This window comes from Paramormyrops kingsleyae, chromosome 22 (assembly GCF_048594095.1).
Source record: "Paramormyrops kingsleyae isolate MSU_618 chromosome 22, PKINGS_0.4, whole genome shotgun sequence".
Classification (NCBI taxonomy): domain Eukaryota; kingdom Metazoa; phylum Chordata; class Actinopteri; order Osteoglossiformes; family Mormyridae; genus Paramormyrops; species Paramormyrops kingsleyae.
Window position 1 is genome coordinate 15,726,620 of NC_132818.1, and position 22,270 is coordinate 15,748,889.

The following is a 22,270-nucleotide window of genomic DNA, read 5'->3' on the forward strand; positions in this document are numbered from 1 at the left end:
GATCTCGCTTCTCAAGATATGTTACATTTCTGATTATTCGAGTTGCATCATGGTCTAAGCAGCTTCCATAGATCACCCAGCATTAGTGACCTCGTGTCGTTTTTGCAGTGAAACAAAGACTTAGTGTTGTTTTTTGTCGAACAGCATACTCCAAGGTTAAGCACGTTTTCTCAGCTTTATCATCACAGACAAAACAGCAAGTCTTCATGGCCTGCTCTGCCAGTGTCTTACCATCACCCGTTTTGATTTGTGTTTTCTCTAGTAGTCATACTCTGGCTTATGACACGTGATGCCATTTTATAAAGTCGTCAAATTGTCTAACCTCTCGAAAATAGCCTGAAGTGTGCATCGTTGTTCAAATAAGTAGCCTAATCATATGTCTTATAAAATAAAAAATGCACTTAAGTTATCGTTCCTGAACTAACATTAAGGTTCCTTCATGCAAGAGATGTAGATATTGCAGTTTCCCCTGGTCGCACGAGAGCTTGTCCCGTGTTTTGCTTTGGGCTCAGACATTCCACTGCCGTCCCATGAGATACCGTTAATTGTCCCATTGGCAGGACACTCGTTAAGAATTAGTTGCTGGGAACAAAGACATTATCAGTACATGAGAAATAGTTCCTAAAACTTTTTTTTTCCCAATCTTCCGTCCGTAGTTTAATGGAAAGATCATAAACTAGATTTGCGGTCAAACTGTTCTATTTAAACAATCTTAGTTTATTGTACAGTAATATTAAAAATACTATCATAGGAGATTGGTTGGGTTCTGTGGGTCTTAAGGCGGAAGGAGCCGTCCTTTCTCTGGATAGAGGGAAGGAGGAGGAGAAGAGGGCGGAGTAATACTACATTTCTTTTTGAGTTCTGACCTGCGGTAAAGTAGAGAAAAGTTTTCGAAGTTGTCGGCGGTGTTTTCAAGACGCACTGCAGCCGGGTCAGTGCTGCGAAGAAAAAATATATAGATATTACAGAATTGGACTATATTCAGTTATTCGTCTTTGCCCATATTTTAACCAGCACGTGTGTGTATGTGTTTTATCCAACTTTATGTCGCTATCCCATTTCACCGTGATTTCTTGGAACTTTGACCATTGTGTGAATTTTTAATGGATGAATTATTGCTAACAATTTGAAGAGAAGAGTCGGAACAAATTTCCATAAGGATGGGGAATTACAGTATTTGGATATTAATGTGGATTTTATCCCTGACCCACTATTGTGAAGGTAAAGATTTACATCCATACTGCGATATTGGGGGAGAGAGTAAAGGTTTGCAATAATGATGATGTGCCTGCAAAAGTTAAAATGTGTTTCTGAACACCTGTAGTATGTGTCGCTTCATGGTTTAGGGATGATTTTCATGCAGCTTTTCCATGCCGTAACAAGTCATCCTCATGCTTCGATTCGCGTGTTTCGCCGGTACCTCGTCTTGCCTCCGAGTTAAAATCCCGATAGCGAGGATAACCCAGAACTGGAAATGGGACCTCTTTGCTTCAGTTGCAAGGCGGTAAACAAATAAGACAATAACGTACAAAGTTTTAATAGATGGGCCTTAATTGTCTCCCTTTTCATATCACACAAAAACGTGACGCTCTCAAGATTCATAGCGGCGTGGTTTGGTTGTGCGACAAAAACGTCCAGTTCCTTGAGACTGAATTGACTGAGTGCATCCAATTTATTGTGATTTTCAGGGAATGTTAGAGCTGAAGATTTTTCAGCACATTCCTTTAAATGTTTTTTTTTTAGTTTTGTACTTGTACATTTTAGTACATGCATCCGCTGCAATCGCCAGTCACACCAGCTTTGCGCAGAATTTGATTTAGTCTCTTCAGGTACCGCCGAGGAGCCCCGTCTGTCACAGCGGGGTGGTTGTTCGACGAATTGCAATTCTGAAAGGCAGAACACCCCCGTGAGAAAATAATTAAACGCAATGGGATGTTGAGCATACCAGCCGGTTTCGTGCAGGTCAGACTGTGCGGATGGAATGCTGCCGTCAACTAACGCATTCAACAAGTTGTTGGGATTGGGAAAGAAATCCACTTAGCAAGCAATGCACCCATCATGTTTTATGCGGGGCGTTATATTTTTGGTATAGAACTTGCTTTGGGGAGGGGGGGTGGTGGTCGGGATGCTTCATGCTTGGTGGCGGGGATGGGGGTTGGGATAGGAGTTTGTGTGTGACTGAAGGGGGGGTGGGGTAGTGATCCATATACCCCCCTCCTTTTACGAACAAAGACCTTTAACAATTGAACTTTGTTTTTTTTAGTGGGGGATGGGAATGAAGAGTAATGAGTGCGAGAATATTTTTCAAAAATTTAAAAATAATTCATATTCTTTTGTGGACAGCAGATACCGTTATGTGGCGTGAAATAATAATTTTCTTATATCCAACTGAAATGTACTTGTCTTTTTGAAACATTAATTGTTTAAACAGGGACGGCAAATTGCCATTATTTGAAAGCAAGTGATCCACTTAGGAAGAAATAACCATATTCCCAATAAGGTCTTAAGTATCAAAACATTACATTTGAGGTTGGAAGTCATAACCACTAAAAGTGACATTATAGATAACATGATCAGACAAGCGTTAAGTCCGATATATTTACAGCCGTACGCTATATGTGCTCCTATATGTATATTTGCTGTAAAATGACAATTGCGACCAACGATCAGGTTTTATTGCAAGAACAAGTTGTTTCAGCGCTCTCCAGGTTGCTCTAACCCTTTGGTTATGGATGGGGGACCGGTGATGCGCCAAATGCGAATCAGATTTGTGCAAGACATTTAGACAATGAATTGGATGAGCAAGCAGTCGTAGAAGAGATGCGCACTTTTCCTTCTGCTCTTCTGATCATGTTCTTTCAGTCTTAAATTTTTCCAACCTCACACCCTCCCTGCCGTTTCTCCACAGGCCTCCGCTGCGTGGATACACACCAGCCCTGTGAAAATGGAGGAATGTGTAAAGAGTCCACCTCACGATGCGTGTAAGTGTCCCTTTCGCCTTGGATGCGTATCCACCCCTATCCCATTGTCATGCAAAAAAAAAGCTGAACTACCATTTCAGCCTGAAATGTGCAATCTTCTATACCAATCCAGATTGTGCTTTCAAAATCCAATTGCGGCTGATCTAATACATGGAACTGGGAGAAGCGGTGTGAACTAGCATCGTGCTGGTTTTGTTGTTATTTCCGCACATCGCGATTAATACAGTTTCACGGTGCTGGAAGTTGTTATAAAGCAATGATTCTTGCCTCTTGTGCAACCTCTACAGCTTGTGGATTTCGCTTCAGTTTGCACAGTAATGGGGTGGCACCTATTCAATGGACTTGTGAAACAGTAATCGTCGACTCTAAATATTCCCCGGAGTGGCGGTGATTGCACGTTTTTTTTTGTACGGTGCCGGCACGTTGCACCGCGATTCGTTTCGCGCCAGTTGCCATTAAGGGCAGCGGTGGTGATTAGCATACACTCCAGTGCCATCTTATTGTTATCGTAGAGCCCTGGGCTGTTGTTTCTACTTTCCCGCCTGATTTGGGAATGCCTTAGCCACCCGTCAATTCGGGCCATTTTTTTTTTAAATCAACACAGAGGGACGTGGGAACAACCTCTGCAGTTAAATATAAGAACATACCAGAGCCGTCGGTTTGTTTACTGTTGTGCAAACCAATGACTAAACAGTGAAGCGTTTGAAATGGGAGGCACACATGCCCCCGGGGGCCGCTGGTTTAGAGCCTCGGCGAACAAAGGCGGTCCCTCGCAGTGGTCCTACCCTTTGTCTGACGGGACATTACTAGTCCAAAGGAATCGCTGCAGTAACTTTTATTACTTTATGGGTCGTGACCACTCCTTCATCCAGGCACAGAGGTCAGAGTTGTAAAAAAAAAAAAAGCAACAGACCGTTCACCAGCCATCTTTTAGATTAGCCTTTTTTAAAATACGCAAACAGCAATTGATTTAAAAAAAAAAAAAAAACAAGTTACCTACAGATGTAAAAAAAAAAAAAAAAGCCATTTCAGATTAGTGATTTGGATCGTAAAGTGCACCGTCAGAATATAATGATGTGGAACTTGGGATGTATACTCTTAGTATTTTTCTTATGGCAAAATGAGAATAATGCATTTTACATATAATAACATTTATAACAATGACTGCACAGTGCAATTGGGATTATCAGCTGGAATTATTAATTACAGGTGCTGTTAAATAATAATAATTAGTGTTGTCTTCATGTTGTACAGTGTATATCTGGACAGTGACAGGGTTCATTGCGGACACAAACTGCAGCTTCTGGGCAGCAACATAGTCCGGGCCAAAGTCCTTTTGCAGGGAGGTGGGTTATGGTCAGGAGAAAGGACAGAGCCGACTGAGATCCTTCACCTGTGTGCCAGGAGGTTCAGACTTTGCCGATTGTACGGGCGGATGGAGGGTTAAATCTCTGGGTGGTGCATTCCTGTTCTGGAGATAAAACCAGTCTGTTTTCTCTTTTTCCCTGGCTTATGCTGCCGGATGCCAGGGGAATTACTTGGGGATGTGTGGGTAGGGGACTTCGCCTCTCTGGCCAGCTGCTGCTACCCCCACCCATCTCAGAACAGACCCCGGGGTCTTTTTCCGACCCGCCCACCCGCCATCTTAAGACGGGACGTTGCCGAAGGGGGGTTTTTGAAGTGTGTCACATCAATCCCCGCTCAGTAGATTTAGTCAGCGATGCCACTGGTATAGTATAACGCCACTGGTATAGTATAACCCATAACTGATTGAATGGTCCACCCAGCCCAGGAGGATAGTGTATTGGCGTGTGCGTGTGCATGTGTGCGCGTGTACATGCTCATGCACAAGCTCACAAGCCGTCCTAATAGTTCCTTTGTCACTGACAGAGATCCTTCCCAGGTGTCCGTGGCGATAAGGAGGCTTTTGAGAAAGAGTCCTTATCTGCACAAGGAAACTCGAATCAAACACCCAGCGAATGAAACATTAACCTGCCCGCCGCATGGATCCCCGGAGACATGCCGTCAAAGCAGTGCACGGTCATGAAATGCCTGCGGCGTCTGTCAATTATTACCCACAGCCAATCAGTGCTGGTTTCAGTGGGATGCTGTTTAGGTTGTTGTGTAAGTATTTTTTTTTTTCCATGAGCTTTTTGAAACCTGTGCCGCACCTTGTTAGCGTTCCCTACCTGTCCGTATGGCGGTATCTCTGTGTGGTGCCGCTCAGACTTGAACGCTACGATCAGCTTTGTAGACGTCGTCTGTCAAGGGACAGGCGGCGACTGTGCGGTGGGGGGAGAGGAGACCATTTTGAAAACGGCCAAGCCGAGTTTCATTCCTCGCAGTGCGCCGTCGAGACCGCAGCCCCTGCCGCGGGCCACGGCGGCGGCAAAGCGGTCAGACCCGTCCGTAACCGGAGCTGCCCTCAAACAGAAAACCAGCTCCGCTTCCCCAGAAACCTGCCGTGAAACGAGGCACCGGTGGCCACAAAGGGGAGGCCAGGGAGAGGAGGTGCAGAAAGGGCGTATGGGAGAGGCGGACAAAGAGGGGCAGAAGTGTGAGGAGTGAGCTGTGGGAGCCGGGAGAAATGGGACAGGGGGATTTGACTTTCAAAGCTGGGGCCCGTGGTGGACGAGGTGGGGGGTATGCAATAGTATAGTCCGGGTGCCAGTTGAATGCCATGCCAGAGCAGTAGAGGCCCTGGCTGCCTCCTCTCTCCCAGGAGAACTGGGATGTGGAGTGCTTCGCCGATTGGTGCCTTTTTTTTCCCTACACACCGGAGACTTTGTGCTTGTCTCTGCTTGTGTAACTCCTGCCCGTATTTGTGCACCTCTCAGCGTTGGCCCACTCCTGGTGTATCTGTGTAAGGTTTCATTGTCGCAGTCCCTGTCCCATTTATCCAGGGGGCCCTGCTTACCATGGGGGTGTTGGAGGAGGGGGGGGGGGGGGTCATGATGTTGAGACGGTCACCCCACCGAGGCCTAGTCTGCCTCCTCATCCTGGAATGCCGCTCTCTTCTCTGGTTAGACTTGCCTGCTATGATGTGTCCCCCTTCACTACCAACCCCCCCCCCCAATACAAGCAGAAGGACATTCCACAACAATTGGAGATACCCTGTCACCTTTAAAAAAAGGTGTCCGTTTCATCCTGTCAAAGTCCCTGTCTCGTTTCAATGCGCAGGAGTGGCCTTCACAGAGGAACCTCTCTATAACAATATGAATAGCCTCTCTGTGCCCCCCTCCAAACACACACACACTTACTAATGTGACTCAGCGAGCCACAGGTGAACGAGCAAGAAACTCGGGGGTCGTGTTGCCGATGCTCGATTATGGGAGTTATCCCAGAATGCCGTGTTGTTTTGAGTGCACGCTCACAATGGGGCTGTTCTTCGCGAGGGAATGATCAGAGTGCCCTTCTGGCCTGGGGAAGTCTGTCCTTTTAGGGAGCTACTGTGCGAGGATGATGGATACAGGTGCAGGCAGGATTTACAGCTGACAGGTACAGGTGTCTGTGAGTGAGGTAAGAACAGGTGAGATCGGTGGCTGCCAGGTACAGGTGTCTGTGAGTGAGGTAAGAACAGGTGAGATCGGTGGCTGCCAGATACAGGTGTCTGTGAGTGAGGTAAGAACATGTGAGATCGGTGGCTGCCAGGTACAGGTGTCTGTGAGTGAGGTAAGAACATGTGAGATCGGTAGCTGACAGGTACAGGTGTCTGTGAGTGAGGTAAGAACAGGTGAGATCGGTGGCTGCCAGGTACAGGTGTCTGTGAGTGAGGTAAGAACATGTGAGATCGGTAGCTGACAGGTACAGGTGTCTGTGAGTGAGGTAAGAACAGGTGAGATCGGTAGCTGACAGGTACAGGTGTCTGTGAGTGAGGTAAGAACAGGTGAGATCGGTAGCTGACAGGTACAGGTGTCTGTGAGTGAGGTAAGAACAGGTGAGATCGGTAGCTGACAGGTACAGGTGTCTGTGAGTGAGGTAAGAACAGGTGAGATCGTTGGCTGACAGGTACAGGTGTCTGTGAGTGAGGTAAGAACAGGTGAGATCGTTGGCTGACAGGTACAGGTGTGTTTTGAAGCTGTAGGGCACATGCGCACTGTAGCCGATTTTTAAAACCAGTTCAGTATGAATTTAGCACATCTGGAAGCATTCCGCTAATTATGTATTGTCCCTAAAATAAAAACACTTAATATCTTATCGACTGGTATTTTAGTTCCTGGAAGTTCCTGAATGCCATTTCTGGGTTTCTGCCAGAACAAACTGGCTCTGCTAATACAACAAAGTGGGGGAAGAAAACCAGCTTGAAATGTATCACCACATGGAATATGAAACCAGGTGGAAATGAATGGGTTGTAAAATAGTTGGGATGTGCTCCTGGTTTTCATTGTGCCTCCAAGACTGACTGTGTGTTCTCCTGACTTGAGGCATGGTAGCTCAGTTAACTGTAAGCATGCTATTATTATCACGTTGCTTTTGTGTTTCCTTATTTAAGGACCATACCAAACAACGGGCTTTTAGCTGAAAATAAAACCCCCCAGAATGGTTGGTTTTCCCAGTTGTGTGAAGAAACACGGAAGAAAGTCTGCCTAGCATTCTGAGTGGGTCTGGGGAAGTTCCCCAGGAACTCCTGGGGGAGGGTTGCCCTGCCAGGAGAGAAGAGCAGGTTTAGGGGATGGATAATTAGGCAGATTGAGAGGGTGTCATTCAAAGCGAGTGGTGGGGGTGGGGTGGACAGACAGCTGGTGGATGTTGTGATGGTAATCTTGCAGAGTCAGCCTTCAACAAAGGAGGAGCTGGAGGGCCAGGTGCTGGCATTGAGTGGCTGACCGCCTCGTGTGGGGAGCAGCGGACTGCTACTGGGTGCCCGGGGCTCACTAGGGCATGCATGGTGCTGTGGAACGTGGACCTGCCTTTGTCTGCATATCCTCACACCCACAGAGATAAAGGGGGGCAAGGACCAATACCTTTGCCTTACCCGAGTACAAAAAAACATGCTCTTTCCCAGTACTCAACTCTGGACTCTCTCAAGTCCCACCACTGCAGTACGAATAAGCTAGCATACCACACTCTTCAGAATGAGCAAGGTCAATCTTTGTCCTTAGATTAAGGGTAACGGTTGTGGGTACTTCGAGATCGACTTGTCGACAGAGGAAGAGATATTCCCTGGAGAAGTTTTACGCACATATCAGTTTTCGACTCTAGAACCTGCACATGTATGGTCAAAATTTCAAGTTACCCAGGCAAGATCCCCTCAGTCCTACTGCCAACTTTATCCTTACATAGCTTGTTCGCAGTCATCTCAAGAATGTTCTAACAACAGGGTTCGATGGAATGGGACACTTGTAGTGACAGGGTATGATTTCAATGAGTAGGATGGGGCCAACAGATCATCTCGGCTGTCCGATAAGAGGTGGGATTACACAGACCCAACATGGGCTTTACTTGATCCAGCTTTTCCTAAGAAGATTCAGTGCAGTCATTCAAATCCTAGGCATTAAAATGTGTCACAATGGACATTAAGATTAAGATTCCTTTATTGTCAGAGTACAACGAAATTGAGTAGCAGTCCTTACGGTGCCTTCACACATGACAATAAAGAATATATCACACAATACAATATATTATACGATTGTCTCTCAGGGACGCATGTTATCGGGGATACATTCTCAAGCTCCTGTAGGTCGGAGGAAATTTGGTTCCCAGGCTCTATTGCAGGAAGTGACTCTGACCCCCCTCTCTGTCTTAATTCACATTCTCATGGATCCAGTGGCCTTTCCCGCTCTCTCACATAACACAAGTATAAACATACTACAAACAGACAGAGGCACTGCTACCAGAACATTCCGCGACCTTACAAGCTTTCATCCACATGCAGGAGTGCTTAATCACTGTTGCTAAGCCATTACTTAAAAGGGATACTCGTGCTATTTTACCCCTTCCTGAAGTCGCGCTTCGAGGAAGAATGGCCATGTCTCCCTAGCCCACATACTACTTATACTCAGGCCACATGTATAGCTGTTGGTGAATCTGCATAAAACTAGCATCTGAAGAAACATTTGACTGTAATTATCCTCCACAGCCTTGGAGCTGCCCTGGACTACCCAGAGACGATGTTAGATCTGTTTATTTGGCAATTGGACTCTCTCCATCGCCATATTCTTTTAATTTATTTTTTGGTTTTCTTGCTTTGTTTTTTAGGGAGTCTATGTTCTGGCTGGGTGGTTTTAGGGGAAACCCAAAACGCCAGAAACTCTTAGCCGTTTCTTGACTCTTGTTTTTTTTTGATGCGATGTGTCATGGAAGAGAGCGCAAACACCACACCTAGATGGGAACCATTACGGTGTCCATGCGAAGAGCTTTGCTCCGCTGTTACGCCTAGAGTGACCCTTCGCTCTAAGCCAGGACCACAGACCCATCAGATTAGTGACAGGAACGTTCAAAGACCTCTGGCCAAGCTGTGCGGATGCCAAATAACTCCGAAGACCCAAGAGTACAGCTGACCAGAGAAGGAAAAAAGGGGTGAGTGAAAAGGTGGGATGAAAGTGAGAGTAAAGAAAGAGAAACCAGCAGGAGGGGTTAAGAAATGATGCCTCACTCCCCCAGCATTTGTAGACACTACTCTTATGGCATATACCATCAACAGCCTTGGGGAGTCTGGAGAGTGTTCTGCTGGTCCGCCCATCAGACTGGCTGCAATCATCATCAGGGGAGCTGGCCGGTCATTTCTGTCCTCCTGGAGGTCAGTCACAGGTCACTCAGTAGGGTTTGCCCAAGGAGAGCCCAGTAGACTCCGACCCAGAAAGTTACAAGATGCGCTTTGGCCTGGTCTGGACCTCTTTCATAGCGGTTTTCTAGAAACGCATATCTGCCGCTCAGAGGACAGAGTATGGAGGACGCCTGCTACCAGCAGTTCTTCCGCATAGAGAAAAAAGTTCCCAGTCTGTTGGGCCAACCATGGTCACTGCACTAGACTGCCGGACAGACAGACCACTGAAAATCCCCCTCAGCCAGAGAGCCACGATTCCCATAAGAATTTCTCAGTTTGCCTTTGCATCAAAAATGGTCTCTGGCTTTGTTTTACGGCGGTAGACACGTTTTACAGTAAGGGTTTCTCGCCTTTGTGCTTATGTAGTTAACATTCAGGCCATGGGTGAGCACTAGATATCCCCCAGTGGGGATTTCAATGCCTCTATTGTCTGTCAGCTGCCATTGTTAGTCAATGGAGGCTGTGGGTTATGAACAAAAAAACAAAAAAAAAAAAAGACACACCGTCGTACAGCCCTCTGGAAATTTCTTGCTTTCGTTCAGTTTCACTTCGGCGGGGCTGAAGATTACAATTAAGTGCGGCAGCGAGAAAACTGACTTTTTTTTTAAGAGCTCAAAGTGTCCTCCACAAACCCCCCACCCCTCCGCTCCCCAGCCCTGGGTTACCGTTGCCAGGACGACAGCTGAAGCCTGTCGGTCGGTGAGAGACTAGGGCCTGAGAGCTAGTCTGTTTGGTACACTGCACCCCCTCCTCACACAATGGCCTTCTGATTACTTTAAGTCTTTTATTTAGGCCACAAAACCACCCTAGCTCCCACTCTGGTTCCTTTTTGGGGGGTGGGGGCAGAGTCTCACGAAGGCAGTGGGCCGGCGGCGGGGGGGGGGGTGCAGGGCCCGGCGACCAGCTTTTCTTTTTCCCACCCTGACTAACTACATTAAGGATACAGGCCTTTTTTCCTGGTGACAACAAGTTCTGTAATGTATGTCAGCTGTGGAATTTTAAATCTCAAATTTATAGCCCACTAAGGCGTTGGCCAAGGTCATGTGGGCAAATGAAAGGTACATTATTTATATTTCATGAGGTTCTTGATAGCTTCCCATCAGGATTATCGGTGCTGCTTATTTAAAGTCAATCCCACGCACCAGGACGCGCCAGACTGCGTCGGCCATAACGCAGCTTGCGTTTCCTACTCCCCATTTGAGACCGGCAGTATGTCTTGACCTACAGTTTTCAAGGGCCGTGACACGTGACCCATCCCCCCCCCCCCCCCAGGTACTTGTGCGACTCTCCGTCTATAAGGACAGGGTAGCGTTACCTGCTACATGACCCCGGAGGAGGAAATTGTGGTTCGGATTACAAAGGCGTGGACTGGGTGTGGGGCCGTGCCTACATAAATCAGTACTGGAAAGCTTGGCTGGCGTAATTTTGGTAACACCGCAATGAGAGCGATTGTCCAGAAAACTGTGTGCATGGGACCGAAACATGTCTCCTGGCAACACAAACATGTGCAGATGCGGTCGCATCTGGCGTCGGTCTTCCAAGGGCAAAATTTCGCAATACAAATGCAGCGATACGAAATCGGTACCAAAGGTACCGTCGTTAGGATTCGTTCCCTGGCAGCATTTGTGAATGCCTTATGGCACCCCAGCGGCAATGGGCTGAAGATGAAGCCGCACAAATCCAGTGTCCCCCCCCGCCTCCCAAAAAGAATAGAACTATTGTCTGCCCCCTCCCGTTTACCCCCATTCCCCGGTTGTGGCAGCCAGACAGCATCAGCCCTGCTGACAGATGTGGACAGATGTTTCTCTGCAGCTGTTGGGGGTTGTCTATTCTGTTATGACACTTTGGGTTTAGTGTCAACCTCCCACCACTGCTGCCCCCGCCTTTGTAAAACCATCATGGCCTATGATCGGGCGTAACTTTTTTTTCTCTGTGTGAAGAACGCCATCCTGGCCGCAACGCGCGTCGTCCACGGCCCACCACCCCGTCCAATCCGAACCCCTGTCCCATGCCTAGCAGGCCAAGGCGGAGCCAAAGCAGAGGCGACGGACATTAAGCCCGACTCTGGGCCCCCTCCAAACAGAACAGGCTGCTCCTGTTCCATTAAAGCGGCTCGGACTGTGTGCGATGGGAACGGTACGCTCGCCATAGCCAAGAAACTGACAAAAGAATGTGTTTTGGCTACAGTGCTCTGTGTATTTGAAGTGGCACAAAAGGCCTTTCCAGTGTGTGAGTGGAGCAGGTTGGTGTTTCTTAAAGGGGAACCGTGTCCCCCTTTAGAAGGTGCGATAAAATTAAATTTAAAAAGAATCCGCGAGTGCAGGTGGGCCTAGAAACACCGTGAACCTTCACAAACTCTCTGTGGCAATCTACTGTCACGCACCATGATGCCTGGGTTCTCTGGACTGGGACGGGCTATTTCTAGGGTCTCATTGCCATTAGCATTAGCGCTACCTTCGGTAGAATTTGTGTCTCCCCAGTAAGTGCTAAAAAATAACTGTTACAGGACTGAATGAGACTGGCTCTTGATTCGTTGCTATTGGATGAAGAAAACATGAATGGGACATTCATATGGCACACGGATACACATGTAAGCAAGCCTGCAGACACTGTCTGCCGTACCGATCTCACACTGATGCCGGTCAGACTCTCAGGCAGTGACTCACTCGCCGGGGGCTGTAGCTTAACGTACAGACTCAAAGAGGGACGGCATAATAAGTAAGGGTTGTGTGTCTGTTTTGTACTCAGACTCCCCCCAGCTCCCCCCCCCCCCAATACCCCGCTCCCAATCTTTGCACCGCACTACTGAGTGATCCCCAAGATTCCAGACATAGTTAATTTGCTTCTAAATAAACCCAGCCAAGCCATGACAAATAGCCAAAAGCACAAGGAGGGGGGGAAGCGGGGGGGGGGGGGGGGGGGGGAGCTTTTTCTTCTGTATGATTGGTGGGATGTCAGGCTTGCTCATTCGCCTGTGAAGTTGCCATGGCGATGGGGATCTGAGTGTTTTCAGAGCTGGGAACTAGGGATTACAGGAAATATGACATTCTCCAGATAACAGCCCCCCCCCCCCCCCAGATGCTCAGTCTGACTGTCATTATCATTTCAATTGAGCTGGTGCCCTTTGACACCTGACCTCTCAGCATGTGAGGGGATTCCGGGAAGAGCCGGATTTACACAGGTGTACTTCAGCAGTCGCCATGATAGCTGAAGTGTGGTGGCTCTTCTTCCAGGTCATGTCCTGGTCTGTTTTTTTCTTCTTTTAATCCCAGAAACGATGTGCAGCTACGTTATATAAACGGTAGAGCGTCAGGTGCTGTCACACGAATGTCATTGTGCTGAAGCTGACTGGCAGATCCAGAGAGCAGGCGGCTTGGCCCAAGTCCAGAAAAGACTTGGCTTATCGCACGCCAGGTCTCAGTCCTCTCGGAGAGGAGTCACAGAAGAGGACACGGTTAGACGTGGTCCGGTCCCTCCCCCGCATCGCTGTCATCAAGGGGCCTCCCAAAGCCTTTTTGAAGTTTGAGCCTCTTGGTCTGGCCGGTTGCTTTTGTGCCGCAGTAAAGGTATCCCCTCCAGCACGCCCTCATCCATAGACCGAATCCACTGGCCCCTGGGGTTTGGTCAGGGAAGCCCCATTTGCACACCCATGCCTTTTTTTTTCTAAACGGCACTCAGTCATGTGGAGAGCGCATTCCCGCTGAGGTGTAAGCAGCGCATGAGAGGCGCTGTGGAAAGTACTTCCTCCTGCCATCGTCACAGCTTCCCCCGTTCCCCCCCCCCCCCCCCCAGCCATCATCCGCTGCGCCTTCCTGCCATTAGTTAACCTGGAACGTTTACCGCTAATAATCTGTTGTCACTGGTGCCGCGTTTCCGGCGTGGGTTAGTGATGTCACGGGCTTGGCGTTCCGGACGGTTCTCTGAGCCATGGCGGAGGAGGGAGGCCCTGTGGTGGTTTCCGGCTGGGGGGGGTCAATGTTGACCACACATGCTAAGGGCCAAGAGTGGAGGGAGAAGTAATGGGAGAGGAATGCAAGCTGGCGTCAAGTGAGGCTGACACGCTCCAGCTGGGGGGGGGGTCTGTCTCAGCTGTGGCGGAGGGGGGGGGGGGGGGGGGGTCAGGGTGGAGATACAGTGCTGGTTTCTGATGGTCTGCTTCTAGCTAAACTGGCACTGGAATCCATGCGAGCTTATGATCCTTCTCAACAACCCCATGACCAACATCTCTACCGTGCCCCTGTGCTCAGGTGTCAACCCGGCTTCATCGGACCTCTGTGCCAGTACCAGGACCCCTGCCACCGCTCACCCTGCCTCAACCGAGCCGTCTGCAAGAGCCAGGTGGTCAACGGCATGGCCCAGCACACCTGCGTGTGCCAGCGGGGATTCCGAGGTACCACCACTGCCCCCCGAGGTGACATCATCTTTTAGGCGGGTTACCACAATGAGCTGAATGTGTGAACTGCGCCCCCTACAGGCCAGGACTGCTCCCTGATTGACCAGTGTGTAACCAGCCCCTGTGCCAACGGCGGGCGGTGCACCAACTGGAACAACCGATACAACTGCTCGTGCCCGCCCGGCTACCAGGGCAAGAACTGCCGCAGCGACATCGACGAGTGCCAGCGACCGGGAACGTGCTTCCACGGGGGCACGTGCGTCAACGAGTACGGCTCGTACCGCTGCCAGTGCCAGGCTGGTTTCAGCGGCCGGGCCTGCGAGGTGTCCTCAATGCCCTGTGCCCCCTCCCAGTGCCTCAACGGGGGCACCTGCCGACCCACGGGCAAGCTGAGCTACGAGTGCACCTGCCTGCCTGGTACGTTGCACACACACACACACACACACACGCGTGTGCGGGAACGTGCGCATCATACAACCCATCATACAACCCAACACAGCCATCTCAGTGGCCCTGGCGAGAGAATCTGTCCCATTCCACCATCACTTCCTGTCTGCTATTATTAGTCCGACGGGGGCGGGGTGAGGGGTTGCTTGCTGACGATGGTGGTGGGGGGGCGGGGGGGCTAAATAAACAGCAGGAGTTTACTTTAAGGCCCTCCTGACCTCTCTCCGGAGAGAGGACAGGAAATGTATCTCGCTGGAAGAGGAAGTCATCGAAACTGCGAAGGAGGTTTTTAAACACGCGCACGTCGCCGGGAGCCCCCCCCCCCCCACCCGGTCCCTTTCGCTTAGGGAGGCCCCTCTCTTCCGTCGGGGCCGACACGCTCAGTGTGGGAAGGGCTAAACAGCTGACACGCCGCTCTGCTTTCCATCCAGGACGCGCACTAGTATAAACACGCACAGACCCAGCTGGGGGTCGGGGGGAGACTCTCTGCTTAGTGCATAAGTGCTCGTCTCAGCCCCTAACTTTCAGTCATCCCCCCCCCATCCCCCGACACACATGAATAGTTACCACAGTTCTTGCGGATGAAAGGCATGCTGAGTGCAAATGACCCTGCGCTGTGATTTCTGTGGCCTCTCTAATTTCAATAACCTTGTTTACCCGCCCCGCCCCCCCCATCCGGTGTCCAGGGTTCGAAGGACAAAACTGCGAGGTGAATGTGGATGACTGCCCGGGACACAAGTGCATGAACGGGGGTCACTGCGTGGACGGCGTGAACACCTACAACTGCCAGTGTCGGCCCGAGTGGACAGGTACGGCCGCCGTCCCACAGCCAGTGTCACGGCGCGGCTCCGGTACCGGCAAACTCACAGGCGCCCATCTCCGCAGGTCAGTACTGCGCCGAGGACGTCAACGAGTGCCTCATGCAGCCCAACGCGTGCCACAACGGCGGCACCTGCTTCAACACGGTCGGCGGCCACACGTGCGTGTGCGTCAACGGCTGGACGGGCGACGACTGCAGCGAGAACATCGACGACTGCGCCACCGCCGTCTGCTTCAACGGCGCCACCTGCCACGACCGCGTCGCCTCCTTCTTCTGCGAGTGTCCCGTCGGCAAGACAGGTGACCGTCCGACCCCCGGGCACGCGATCGTACGTGGGAGCAGCCGCAACATTAACACGCAGTCATAAATGAACTGAAAACATGCGGCCGGTCACACGTGGACGTCCTACAGTTATATGCAGGTAAAATCACAACAGGGGCGGGCCCACAAAGCTGATTGGCCCTTTCTCCTGTCGCTCACAACAACATCATTGGCTATTGATGAAGTTGGCCTCTCTGTATTAATGCCACTTCGATGGCCCTCTGTATGAATTATGGCTCATCTTGTGCCCTCCACCATAAAAATAATCCCTGAATCACCCCTGAGTCATACTAGCTAAGCCACCAATAGACAGCCACGCCTGGATACCCGATACCCGCTGTGACATCACGGTTACGTGTAGACACAGTCTCCCCTGGGGCCCACTTGCCCGCTGACTCACAGAGCCGTCATCTGGGGGTAATTCTGGGAGGAGGGGCATCTTCCAGAGGTGCATATGGGTACCTGAGCGCCCGCTTGCCGTCTTCCCAGGCCTGTTATGCCACTTGGATGACGCCTGTGTCAGCAACCCCTGCAACGAGGGCGCCGTGTGCGACACCAATCCCCTGAACGGGCGCGCCATCTGCACGTGTCCCGCGGGCTTTGTGGGCGGGGCCTGCAACCAGGACATGGACGAGTGCTCCATCGGTAAGCGGGGTTCCCGCCGGCCTCGTCCGCGTGTCCATCAGACGGAGTCATGTTGGGGGGGGGCAAGTTTGGATTCTTTTTTATTAATCCCCCCTTCCTCTTCCTTTCCGCCGCCCATCCCCCCCCCCCCCCCCCCCCCCCCCCCCGCCCTTGGCAGGCGCTAACCCCTGTGAGCACTTCGGCAAGTGCGTCAATACAGAGGGCTCGTTCCTGTGCCAGTGTGGGAGGGGCTACACTGGCCCGCGCTGCGAGATCGACATCAACGAGTGCCTGTCCATGCCCTGCCAGAACGACGCCACCTGCCTGGACCGCATTGGAGAGTTCACCTGCATCTGCATGCCAGGTAAACGTCCTCTCCCGGCTGATTCAGGAGCTGAGAGTCCATCACAGTCTCTAGGCCAGGGGTCTCCAGCTCCGGTCCTGGAGAGCTGCTATCCAGTAGGGTTTCTGTCCCACTTGGCTTCTGATGAGCCACACCTGCTCCTGGTATTTACCTGAGAACTAGTGTGGCTCATCAGAAGCCAGGGAGGATAGAAAACCTACTGGACGGTAGCTCTCCAGGACCGGAGTTGGAGACCCCTGCTCTAGGCTGTAGGCAGTGAGGAGACTAAAGTCATGGACTTTTGAACCCGGGGAAAGCTGTCGTGTTATCAGGTTCCTACCCTAAACTGCTCGAGGTAAAAAAATAGCTCACTAAATATGGGTGAGAAAATGTAACTTTCGAAACTGAAATTATTTGCCATAATTTGACGCTTAACATTTGAGAACTTTGTGATTTTCCCCAAGTCTCTCTCCATCTCGGATAAAAACCTTTATTGGTCCCACAGCGTTAGGACTGAGCATGTTCAAACTCTCAAGTTCTGCGTTAAGCTCTTGTACCAGCCCTTTGTGTAGAGAGAGCGCAGTAACCTCACATGGCCTGTAGGCGGCCCGCAAGGATTTGAGTCACGGCCTCGGCAGCGAAAGAAGAAAAGAGGTTCGGGGATCTCAAGTCTTAAGTTTGACATTTGAAGCAGAAATAAAAGGAAGTAATGAAACACTGAGGAGACTTCAGATTCAGCAAAAAAAAAAGAGAGAGAAATCCACTACACATATTCCCTGCTGAGCGAGAAAAGCTGAACTCTGAGCACCAAAGCGGGCCTGACAAGGTCAAGAGCCATTCCCAGTTCCAAGCAGAAGCTGAGGCATTAGCTTCATGTGGCCTCTCTGTGGCTTATGCGTGTTCCAGTCGTGGCCTAGTCGTGGCGTGGGGTCTCTTGGAAGATGGGGGCGGGGGAGAGTCGGCAGCTAGACGGATAGAAGCGTTTTTTTTTTGGGGAAGGGGGGGCGGGGCGATGTGGTGAATGTTAATGAATGTGGGAATAGATGGTGGGACAAAGGGGGCCCTCTGTGTGCACCCCTCCCTCCCTCCGGAACGCACGGCGGGTCTGTCAGCCCCTCGATTCCTTCCCTTCCTCTTCGGAAAGCCTCGTTCCTGCATCTGCGTCTCTGAGCCGGGAGTTTGCAGTATTGCAGCGACATTCGTGTCGCCGTATGTTTACAGGTTCACGGTTTACTCGCTCTGCGTGGCTCTGGCGTCCCAAACGGAACCCCGGCGACTTTGCTTCCCCCCCCCCCCCCGAAAGTGATCTGCGGGGTTCTGGTCACAAGTTCAGGTTCCTGATCGGTTCTGCGCACTGGTCTTCTGCGACGAGCTCCCAACTAAGGGGACACACAGTGCGCTTGGTTAGCTCTAAATGATACAGCAATTAGCTGAGAGTTGCCCGAGAGACCAAATCCCACGTTTGCACTTTCTAAACCCTACATTTTTCCTTTTGCCAGGGTACATGGGTACTTACTGCGAGGTGGACGTGGACGAGTGTGAAAGCAACCCCTGTGTCAACGATGGCATCTGCAGGGACATGGTCAATGGCTTCACATGCACCTGCCAGCCAGGTAGGCCGGTCACTACTGGAGGAGTACCGTAAGACAGCGAGTGGACCACTTTTGCTGCCTCTGGTGTGCCAGAGCAACCATTGCTTAGCAGACAGGCCCAGGAGGCCGTCTATCTACATGCCTGAACAAAGACACTATTGTGTTCTACTTGCCTGCATCCCCCCCACCTCCCATATCTCCTTGTCAGCCACAGCTCAGGAGGAAAAAACGATAGTCCGCTATCCACCCCCTCTTCCACCTCCCTCCCCAAAGTGCAGAGGAACAGCAGTCCGGCTAATGAGATTCTTTTCCAGCTCTGCAATTTACATCTGGGGCAGACAGGACCTGTCCCCTCCTTCTTCTTGCCCCCCATCTAGCTATTGATCCTGCGGAGCTAGTGCAGGGCTGGGGTTGCCCCAAGAGAGAGAATAAACAATCACCCTGTCCTCCCTTCAACCCTTTGCACCCCCCTCTCTGTTAAATATCAACAAAGGCCTCAATTTAACTCAGTACTTAATCTAAGCAAGATACTCTAGAATTTATCTAGCCTGTATTCCAGATTACAGCGCGGTGTAGACATTCCATAACACAGCACAGTACAGAGATTCCAGGGCCCTGGTCATTGTAGGCATTCCACAACATAGTTCTCTACAAAGCGCCCAGAATATTTCGGCGTGCACATTCCAGGGCACAGCCCAGACAAACGGTGAAGAACAGGGCAAAGACATCTGTATTCCATGAACACGGTAGCACTAAGATGATGTGAGAAGTGTGACCTTCTTTCGACAGCTGAGATATGTGCGTGCATCTTGCAGGATTCACCGGGGCCATGTGTCAGATTGACATCGATGAGTGCGCCAGCACGCCCTGCAAGAACGGAGCCAAGTGTTACGACCGGCCCAACGGTTACGAATGCCGTTGTGCTGAAGGTAAAAATTGATCCATGCTTCCCTCAAACTCTGATGATGGTGCCCCCATTCTCTATGTCTGTCATTTACAGCAGTAGCTCCCAACCTGGTCTTCAGAGACGGTCCATGTTTTTGCTCCCTGGCACACAGTCCACATTTTTGCTCCCTACCTGGAACCTGAAGGGAGAAAAAACGTGGACTGAGGACCGGATTGGGAAACACTGATTTACGCGAAGGTTCAAGAGAAGTGTGACTAACCACCCACTGGGGGGGGGGGGGGTCACCCAAGGACCCTGATATATCACCGGGTTGCCATGGCACCCGCAGCTGCTCTGGAGGGCTCTATAGGCTTTCGATAGGACATCTGTTCATCTGTCCCTCAACACTAAACATCAGTGTAGCCGCAATTCATGTGTATCAATGGCATAACTGGCTATTATCAAATGGACCAAAATCAACCTCTGGAAAAAAGAAAGCACATACTTATTAAAAGAAGTTTGACTCACAATTCTGGTCAAAGTGATATTAGTTAGGCATCTCAGCTGCAGACATTCAGGGCTATGTGTGTGTGTGTGTGTGTGTGTCTCTCAATTTGTATGACTTGTACTGCGTGTACAAGTGTGAACGCAAGGACCGTGGCACGAAGGTGCATTTGCAGTGCCTTGCGGCACACAGGCCAGAGAGAGGAGGGGGTGCTGTGTGAGATTTGCGTTTCGGCACTGGCCCACTCTTATGGGGGGGGGCCCCCAGACTGTTTAGTATTCCGCCCACCCCGGGCCCCCTCCGCCGCGGCTGGCCGTTGGAGGGGCCCGGCTGCGGCGCATTGTGCCCGCGCAGCAGAGCTGACAAAGGCAAGCCTGTGAGACTCCATTAAAGTGGAGGCCATCAGCAAGTTCCGCCTCCACGACAGGCCCCGCCCCCAGGGGCCAGAGGTCCCGCCCAGCTCTATGGATCACTGGTAGTCATAGTGTAGCCATGGAAACTAAGCGATCCGGGACTCTGAGCCTTGGACTCTTTCTCTGTATGAACAGAGAAGACAAAGGGGTTGGGGGGGGTGGACGGAGGACTCAATTCCTGAGCGAAGCTCTCTTTTTTTGACACCCCCCCCCCCCCAACCCCGTTCCCAAACAAATGTGTGGCTTCAGTGGGAAATGAAGATGGAATGAGGAATGAGGTGATATGTGACTGACATTATTATGGTCTGGCGGCCTCCAGCCTTGAGGCTCGGTGTGAAGGGTTGGAAATGCCCGGGTCCTTCATGGGAGCAGCACCGCACACCGGACGTGGAGCGTCCCCTCTCAAGTTCAAGACTAATGTCCCATGTCCCCCATCCATGGGCTTTCAGTGCGCAGAGGGACTCGGTGGAAGCGCAACTCACTCTGCCTCCGTTCCCAGGGTTCGAGGGCGCCCTGTGCGAGAGTAACATCGATAACTGCCAGCCAGACCCCTGCCACCACGGCACCTGCATCGACGGAATCGCCAGCTACATGTGTAACTGTGAACCTGGCTACACCGGCTACCGGTGTGAGAACCAGCTCAACGAGTGCCACAGCAACCCCTGCCAGAACGGCGGCAAGTGCGTGGACCTAGTCAATAAGTACATCTGCCAGTGCCGGCACGGGACGTCCGGTGAGAGCCCCCGGCCCGCTCTGCCCTGCGTGTGACCCCCCCCCCCGACCCTCAGCGCCGCCGTTGCTTGACGTCCTCCTTATTCCCACAGGCACCAACTGCGAGATCAATTTCGACGACTGCGCCAGCAACCCCTGCGACTACGGCGTCTGCAAAGACGGCATCAACCGCTACGACTGCGTGTGCAAGCCGGGCTTCACGGGTGAGTCGCGTGCTCGTCAGCGACAGGTTACAAAAAAAAAACCTGCATCAAAGGAATGCCAGGTCCAGAACTCAAGGGGTTTTAAATATAAAAATGATTTCATTTAGAGAACGCAAAAAAACTATCGACTGAATCTAAAAGGCGCTTTCTGTGAGCCGTAGCATGATTAAACAGCTCATGCAGTTTGCATCCTATACATAAACATCCTCATCTGTTTAGCATGATAAGCAATGTCACTCTAATTTAATGCATAAATTACTGGAGGGCAGATCCTTCTACATTTTATATTTGTTTAGCAGACACTTTTATAAATAGCGACATACAATTGGGGAGTTTGGGTCAGCCTGTCCCTGGAGCAATTGGAGGTTAAGGGCCTAGCTTGTGGGCCCAACGGTGAAATCACTCTGCCGAGATTTGAACCAACAACCTTCTGATCACAGGGACAGTGTTCTAAGCCACCAAGATCAACTGCAGAAATGTTATCTACTCACCACCCACCCCTTCCTGCTCCCTCCCTCCTGCAGGCCCCCTCTGTAAGGTGGAGATAGACGAGTGTGCGTCGAACCCGTGCCGTAACGGGGGCACGTGTGTGGATGAGGAGAATGGCTTCCACTGCCAGTGTCCCGAGGGCTTCCATGACCCGCTGTGCTATTCCGAGGTGGATGAGTGCAGCAGCAGCCCCTGCGTTCATGGCACCTGCCGGGATGACCTCAATGGGTAAGGCTCCGCCCCCAAGCCCCGCCCCCCCGAGCCCATGGCTCTCAGTGCACCCAGATCCACATGAGGTTCGTTTAGCACAAACATCATTGATAAATGAAACAAAGCTTTGAGCTGTTTCATTTCATTACGAATAAAAGGATTTCCGTTATAAATATGCACTATAAAAGAAGGAAAACCCAAGATTTTAATGTGACTGTAACAAAAACTGGCATAAAAACCAGTCAGGGTCTATTTGGATACACCTGATCCGAGTGTAAAGAGTGCTGCACTGTCTCTCTACCCACCTCACAGGTACAGGTGCGACTGTGAGCCCGGCTGGGTGGGCGCCAACTGCGACGTAGACCGCAACGACTGCCAGTCCAGCCCCTGCCAGCACGGCGGCACCTGCGTCGACCAGCTGAATGGCTTCATGTGCAAGTGCCAGCTGGGCTTCCGAGGTGAGCGGGGCATTCGGCGGGGCATTCGGCGGGGCATTCGGTGACTCCCCGGCGGGCACGGCCTCACAAACGTCGCTGGAGATCCGC

The 22,270-nt window shown here is 51.1% G+C and overlaps 1 protein-coding gene across 1 annotated transcript in view; it reads left to right on the plus strand.

Moving 5' to 3' along the window:
* The first annotated feature begins 853 nt into the window (after positions 1 to 853).
* notch3 (notch receptor 3) overlaps positions 854 to 22,270 on the plus strand; it is a 31,807-nt gene continuing 10,390 nt past the window's right edge. The window contains exons 1-14 of the mRNA XM_023821882.2: positions 854 to 1,221; positions 2,909 to 2,981; positions 13,995 to 14,137; positions 14,222 to 14,557; positions 15,274 to 15,396; positions 15,473 to 15,706; positions 16,218 to 16,373; positions 16,531 to 16,716; positions 18,195 to 18,308; positions 19,103 to 19,216; positions 20,591 to 20,824; positions 20,916 to 21,026; positions 21,551 to 21,743; positions 22,038 to 22,183. Coding sequence (XP_023677650.1) covers positions 1,161 to 1,221; positions 2,909 to 2,981; positions 13,995 to 14,137; positions 14,222 to 14,557; positions 15,274 to 15,396; positions 15,473 to 15,706; positions 16,218 to 16,373; positions 16,531 to 16,716; positions 18,195 to 18,308; positions 19,103 to 19,216; positions 20,591 to 20,824; positions 20,916 to 21,026; positions 21,551 to 21,743; positions 22,038 to 22,183 — 2,224 coding nt within the window. The 5' untranslated portion in view covers positions 854 to 1,160. The remainder of the gene's footprint in view (positions 1,222 to 2,908; positions 2,982 to 13,994; positions 14,138 to 14,221; positions 14,558 to 15,273; positions 15,397 to 15,472; positions 15,707 to 16,217; positions 16,374 to 16,530; positions 16,717 to 18,194; positions 18,309 to 19,102; positions 19,217 to 20,590; positions 20,825 to 20,915; positions 21,027 to 21,550; positions 21,744 to 22,037; positions 22,184 to 22,270) is intronic.